The 7,437-nt window shown below is 40.2% G+C and overlaps 1 protein-coding gene across 1 annotated transcript in view; it reads right to left on the bottom strand.

Moving 5' to 3' along the window:
• The window catches only part of amph (amphiphysin), a gene marked incomplete at its 3' end in the record, with an annotated part of 130,644 nt that overhangs the window by 112,070 nt on the left and 11,137 nt on the right, over positions 1–7,437 (bottom strand). Inside the window, 1 exon segment of the mRNA XM_037682489.1 lies at positions 1,332–1,386. Within this exon segment, the coding sequence (XP_037538417.1) occupies positions 1,332–1,386 (55 nt within the window).

Here is a 7,437-nt window from a genome sequence, read left to right as displayed (position 1 = left end):
ATATACACACACATATATATACATATACACACACATATATATATACATATACACACACATATATATACATATACACACACATATACACACACATATATACACACATATACACACACACATATATACACACACATATATATACACACACATATATACACACACATATATATACACACACATATATATACACATATATTTATATATAAATGTTAGAGTAAAGTTTCAAAAAAATATATAGCCGCTACAAAAAACAATTTGATGGAATTTTTACATGACCCTTTATGTACATATATATATATGCACATAAAAGGGAGAAAAAGCCACAGGCAAAGCAGAATGTTCAAAACAGAAACCAGATCATCCATTTTGGTTGTGTGCTATTTTCCAGCTCTGTTTCTTCTAATACATGTTAGTGGTGGTTAGTAAAGAGCTTATTGTAACACTAGCACCACTAGCTGGTAAGACACGTTGATATTAATGATCTGTCCACTAAAAGTGAACTATCCGCCCACTAAAGGGGAACTATGGGCACTGTGGAGACAAATAAACTGGTCCCACCGGAAATGGCCTAAATAAGGCCCAATAGGGTCCTACAAGAACCGGACCTGTGGATAAGGGGCTTTGGACTCATAAATCATCTACCTTCCTTCTCTACATCATGTCAGCCAGCACTCTACCTTGGCCTGTCATTGTCCCCACAATTAGAGTAATCTAAACTAAATCCAATTTCTAGAAATCTAGCATTTATCAAGCCAAAATCAGCAGGAGTCAGTATGTCCAAATGTGCTAGCGTCCCAGGAAGCCCGACTCAGCAGTCGTAGTTTTCGTAGGTTTACTCATGAATGTGGGGAGAAGGCAAAGTGGAGCTGGACGACTCCATTTGAGCAGATGGAGAAGCAGGCCAATGCTTAGATGCAGCCTTTCCAGACTCAATCCAGGGAGCCATGAACAAACAAAACAACTTGGCCTTGCTCTTAACCAGGTAACCACCATGTTTACCACAGCGGCGGTGATGATCAAACTGACAAAGTAGAGTCAAGGCCCAGCAGAGAGATGAAGGGACTTCTACCAGAAATGGAGGTAGCATTGTTGATCTACAACATGTAAACTTGTCTAGAGCTTGAGCAAAAACAAAGATCTAAAGTGTTTGGCCATCTTACACAATTAAAGAGCTGAAGTTTAGGGTTAAAAGCAGCAAACAGATCACAAACATACAGACCAAAGGCATGCCGCATACACAGGCACCATCTTTAGCCACCTTGTTTGTGAAGCTCACACAAGCTATCAAATGTTGGTTTAAGGGCTCCGATGAGCCACAACTGATGGGTTACCTTTAATTGCAGACATGTATGTCTTCATCTCCCTCTGCAGCCGAGCACCTTCAAACTGACAAAATAAAAAAGTTTAATTAGAGACTAAAACAATTATTAACAAACAGGCTAATAACAGGTAAATAATAGGCTACAGGCTAATGACAGATTAATAATGGGTAAATAACAGGCTAATAACAGGCACATAGGTAAATAAAAGGCTAATAACAAACAGGCTAATAACAGGTTAATAACAGGATAAAACCGCTAAATATAGGCTAATAACAGGTAAATAGTGGGCTAATAATAAACAGGCTAATAACATGTTAATAACAGGCTAATAACAGGTAATTAACAGGTAAATAATTGGCTAATAACTGGTAAATACTAGGCTAATAACAGGTTGAGAACAGGTTGACATGCTAATAACAGAAAATAAAAGGTTAATAATGGGCTAATAACAGTTTAATTGACAAAAAATAAATAAACAGGTTGACCATCTGATAAAGGAAGGTGGAGTCACAATTTACATCAGAGCAAGCTTGGATTCTCAACTGGTCTCTGCTAAGACAATCCCAAAGCAGTTTGAATCCCTAGCAGTCAACAGTCAAGTCAAGTCACATTTATTTATTTGGCACATTTAAAACAGTAACTTATCAAAGTGCTTACCAAAAAAGACCACAGGTTCAAATATTAATAAAAAGATATTACAGCATCATGAATAAAAGCATAAAAACATAAAATATAATTAGAAACAATGTAATAATCAAATCACCCTGCATTAAATGTCAGGGAGTAAAAGCAAACTGGATGAACACAATCATCAACAATGAAATACCAAATGAGATCACCCTGTGTTAAATGTCAAATACAGATGTTTTGAGGAGAGATTTAAAAATAGAGACTGAGGTGGCCTGTCGAATGTTGATGGGCAGATTGTTCCAGAGTTTAGAGCCCACGACTGAAAACGCTCGATCTCCTCTGAGCTTCAGCTGGTTTTTGGTACGGCCAAAAGCAGCTGGTCTGATCATCTTAAGGCCCGAGAAGGAGTATAAGAATGAAGAAGGTCAGAGAGGTATGAGGGTGCAAGGCCATTAACACACTTAAATGTCAGCAGAAGAATCTTAAAATCAACTCTGACATGCACAGGAAGCCAGTGAAGAGAGGACAGAACCAGAGTAATGTGCTCAAACCTGTGAGTTCCTGTTAGTAGCCGAGCTGCAGCATTTTGGACAAGCTGGAGACGTGAGAGAGACCTGACTGACCTCAGCATAAAGTGAGTTACAGTAGTCCAGCCGGGTTGTAATAAATGCATGGACTCATTTTTCAAGGTCGGATCTGGACAGGACGGACTTGAGCTTTGCTATCTGCCTTAACTGAAAGAAGCTTTTTTGAAGAACAGAATTTATCTGTTTATTAAACTTAAAGTCCGAGTCTAAAACTATCCCGAGATTGGTAACTGACTGTTTTAGATGAGGCTGAAGGGAGTCCAGGTTTACAGGATCAGTGACAGTGGTAGAGCTTGGGTTAAACACAATGACCTCAGTCTTCTGATCATTAAAACTCAAGAAGTTTGCAGCCATCCAAGTCTTGACGTCATCAAGACATTTTCACAAAGGGTGAATGGAGGAGGAACTGTTAGGTGTTAATGGCAGATAGATCTGAGAGTCATCAGCATAACAATAAAAGGAAAGACGATGTTTCCACAGGCCAGCGGTCACTCTTTCAGGGATGAAGATGTTCACATCCTGGACAGAGAGGAACGATGGTTTGAGAGAGGAGTAAAGGAGGCCATCTTTGTGAAAAGAAACCGTCCATCATTAAACAGGGGCGGAGCCTCCGGGTTCAACTGTCCCCCTCTTACAATGCTGTGATTGCTAGTATCACTCAGCCCTCTGTGAACAGTAAACAGCCATCAGGTGCTTATGATCCATTGTTAGGCTGATGGTCCTTCTTGAGCATGTGATCAGCTGGTTCTGGTTGTCAGCAGCAAACTGGTTGATCCACTCTAAGAAGGTGCTATTTAAGAGACTGAGCTGAATACAGCACCTCAGAATGAGGAAGTCCTCAGGATGAAAGACGAAACGTTTCTACTTTTTTGTTGTTGTTGTTGTTTTGCTTTGTTTTGTTTTTTTGAATGTCCAGAGGACCAGATTTAACTTTTTTAGATTTTGAAAAAGTGAGTTTTGGTTTAAATAAGTTAAGAGCTGAGAGTACACAACTTTCTCTAAAATTTTCACAATAAAGGGTAAGTTACAGATCGTCCTGAAGTTGTTAAGATCGTTACAATCCAGGTTGGGTTTCTTCAATAATGGTTCAACAGCAGCAGTTTAAATGTTTTGGGAACTACTCCTGTAGATAATTTGTTAAAAACTGACAGAATATCAGGAATTAAAAAGTGACAAATGTCCTTAAAAAATGTTGTTGTTAAAACATCTAAAAAAGATTAGGAAGGTTTCATACAGTTGGTAGTCCTTATTAACTCAGCCTAAGAGGCTAAATGAACTGAAAAAGTGATTTACTTCCTAGTAGTGGCAGATGGCACAATTTGAGCTCTGATAGAGATTTTATTAATAAAAAATGAAAAAAATACATTTCTCAGAAGAAAATTAATTAGAAATTAGGGATTTTTAAATTACAGAGTTTACAGTGTAGAATAAAAGTTTTGTATTATGCAAATTTGAAGCAATAAGGGCAGAGATCTTTCTTCTTTAACCACTCTTACACTGCCTGGCCAAAAAGAAAGTCGGTACCATACCATACCACTTTATTTATAAAGCACTTAAAACAGCAACAAGGCCAACCAAAGTGCTGTACAGACAGAACAACAGGTAACACACAAAGCAAAATACAAAATGAGGTCAATCAGAATATAGACATAAAAACGATGCAGATAATGACGACAAACCAGTGTGGAGCATACAGGATCAAAACACAGATCATCTGGTGTTGAAAGCTGCTGAATAGTAGTGAGTTTTTAAACGGGACTTGAAAACCGAGAGGGAGGGGGCCTGTCTGACAAGCAGAGGTAACTCGTTCCAAAGTCTTGGTCCTGCTACAGAGAAGGCCCTGTCACCTCTGCGCTTAAGACGAGTTCCTGGAACTGTGAGGAGCAACTGGTCCGCTGACCTCAGGGAACGTGGTGGGACATACGGTTGTAGCAAATCAGAGAGATGGGGGGGGGACACTGTTCAGTGATTAGTAGACAAACAGGAGTATTTTGAACTGGATTCGAAGGTGAACCGGTAACCAGTGCAGTGAGGCCAAAACTGGTGTAATGTGCTCTCTTTTGCCTGTACTGGTTAAAAATGGGGCTGTTGCATTCTGGACAAGTTGTAGTCGTGCAATGGAGGTCTGACTGACACCAAACAGGAGCGAATTGCAGTAATCAAGCCTAGATGTAATGAATGCATGTATTACTGTCTCCAGGTTCTTTTTGGACAATATGGGCTTCAGTTTAGACAGCCGCCTCAGGATGAAGAAGCATGATTTAACAATCATGTTTACATGATTGTTAAGTTTCAGGGAAGGGTCCATTATCACGCCCAGATTAGTGACTCTGTTTTTCTGACAGGGTTAGAGCGGAGAGGTAGATGCAGTGGTTTGTGAAAAAAAGGTCACACTAATATTTGGTTGGAGCTCCTTCAGCTTTGATCACATCATTCATTCTCTGTGTCATTGTTTCAATAAACTTCTTCAATGTCACAAGATCTATTTCATCCAGTGTTGCATTAATTTTTCACCAAGATCTTTCAATGATGACGAGACACTGGTCATGATGGTGCATCACTTCACCTGCCTCTCTTCTGACCCTGATGCACCATCACTCTGGAACAGGGTCAGTCTGGACTCATCAGACCACATGACCTTCTTCCATTGCTCCACAGTCCGATCTTTATGCTCCCTAACAAACTGAAGCCTTTTTTCCCAGTTAGCCTCACTGGTTAGTGGTTTTCTTAAGGCTTCACAGCTGTTCAGTCCCAGTCCCTTGAGTTCCTTCACATTGTGTGTGTGGAAATGTTCTTACTGTCTCTATTAACCACAGCCCTGAGTGCTACTGGTGTTTTTCTTCCATTTGATTTCATCAAACGTTTAAATGATCAATACTCACAATCATTCAGGATTTATTTCCGGCCACATTTCTTCCTGGAAGACGATGGGTCCCCACTATCCTTCCAGTTTTTAATAATGTGTTGGACAGTTCTTAACCCAGTTTTACTTTCTACAATCTCCTTAGATGTTTCCTCTGATTGATGCCAATGAGTTGACCCTTCTCCAACAGACGGACATCTTTTCCACGACCACGTCATGAGTCTTTCATCATGGTTGTTGAAGAAATGAGAAGCAACTCATTGCACCAGTTGGAGTTAAATAACGTTGTAGCTGAAAGATAATCATCCATGCAGTGATGATCCAACAGGAGACTTGGACCTGTTTGATTACTTAAATCCAGGTTGAGACTTGTTTTTTGGCCAGGCAATGTATAATCTTTCAAAGGATTTTTCATCGTAAAAAAGTTGCAGCTCCAATAGACCTTTTTCACGACAACCGGAAGTAACGTCTCATGGTGCTGGGTTAATTGCGGCTTTCGCGAGTCTATGCAAATGCCAGGCTTTTCTTTCGCTGATGTGGAAGAAATCGCAGCAGTGAATTCTCAAACCAATAAATGGTAAATGGACTGTACTTATATAGTGCCTTTCAATCTTATTTCAAGATACTCAAAGTTCTTTACATTACAATCTGTGCCTCATTGACCCATTCATACAGCACTCTACTAGATCTCTACAAAGCTAATTGAACAAATCATTCTAAAGAGACTAATCAGTGCTTTATCACATTCAAACACCGAACTTGAAGAAAACTAAACTTGAAAGGATAAAAGTTCTTCCATGAAGAATATATCCACAGCCATCAAGGTAAGAAAAGACGTAGCTTAGCGAGCTAACCGTTAGCTACAACATATGAAGTACATAAACATCGTAATAAAGCCTAATTTAGTGTGCTAAATTATTTGGAATATTTGAGACAGACGTGGTATAAACCTTTAAATGATATTTTAACATTCTGATATGTGTTTGCCATCACAATTTGTGAAAAAAACATACTAGGTGTTAGTTATAAGATGCTATGATGCTTGATGTTCAAATTGTGCTTTACTTCTGCATGACTACAGGTCAAATATTATCAAGGGACAGGTAGTTGTCAGAGCTAGATGCTTCAGGTCTGTGAAGAAAGATGAGGAACCACAGGCTGCAGGTTTGAAAGAGGTTTGATGAGTCCAGCTACAGGCAAGAGGTGGAACATCTGGAGAGCTGGTGCAAAGAGAATAACCTTCACATCAATGTGAAGAAGACAAAGGAGATGATTGTGGACTTCAGAAGGAACAAACACACCTACACCCCCCTGAACATAAGAGGATCTGCAGTGGAAGTGGTCTCCAGCTACAAGTACTTGGGTGTGCACCTGAACAACAACCTCAGCTGGAGCAACATCACCACCAGCCTGATCAAGAAAGCTCATCAGAGACTCTACTTCCTCACACGGCTGAGACGAGCTGGTCTGGAAGCTCAGTCCTCACCTCCTTCTACAGGTGTGCAGTGGAGAGCATCCTGTGCTCCAGCATCAACGTGTGGCATGGAGGCTGCACAGCTGCAGAAAGAAAAGCTTTGCAGAGAGTGGTGAAGGCTGCACAGAAATCTGTCGGAATCAGCCTCCCCACCATCACAGACATCTACACCTCCAGATGCAGGAAGAGGGCCACCTGCATCATGAAGGACCACACTCACCCAGCACACACACTTTTTGCCCTGCTCCCCTCAGGAAGGAGGTTGAGGAGCATTAAGTGTAGAACCACTAGACTGAGGAACAGCTTCTACCCTGAGGCTGTTAGACTCATGAATCTCTAACTAGAATAATCACTGTGAAAAACCATATCATGTTGCTGCTGATCTGTTTCATGTTGCTGCTGATCTGTTTCAATGTTGATGTGTTCATGCGTGCACATCTGCTCACAGACTCATGTTCATGTTTGTGCTGATGTTCAATGTTTTATGTTATGAGTGCTTAGTGTATATTTAGTTGATGTTTTTCTTAGTTCATATCTTAGATGTTATTACTGTTTTTCTTA

Source organism: Nematolebias whitei, chromosome 9 (assembly GCF_014905685.2).
Source record: "Nematolebias whitei isolate Nwh7 chromosome 9, NemWhi1, whole genome shotgun sequence".
In the NCBI taxonomy this organism is placed as follows: Eukaryota; Metazoa; Chordata; class Actinopteri; order Cyprinodontiformes; family Rivulidae; genus Nematolebias; species Nematolebias whitei.
The sequence above is the reverse complement of the archived record's forward strand: the minus strand, read 5'-3'. Positions and strand labels throughout refer to the sequence as shown.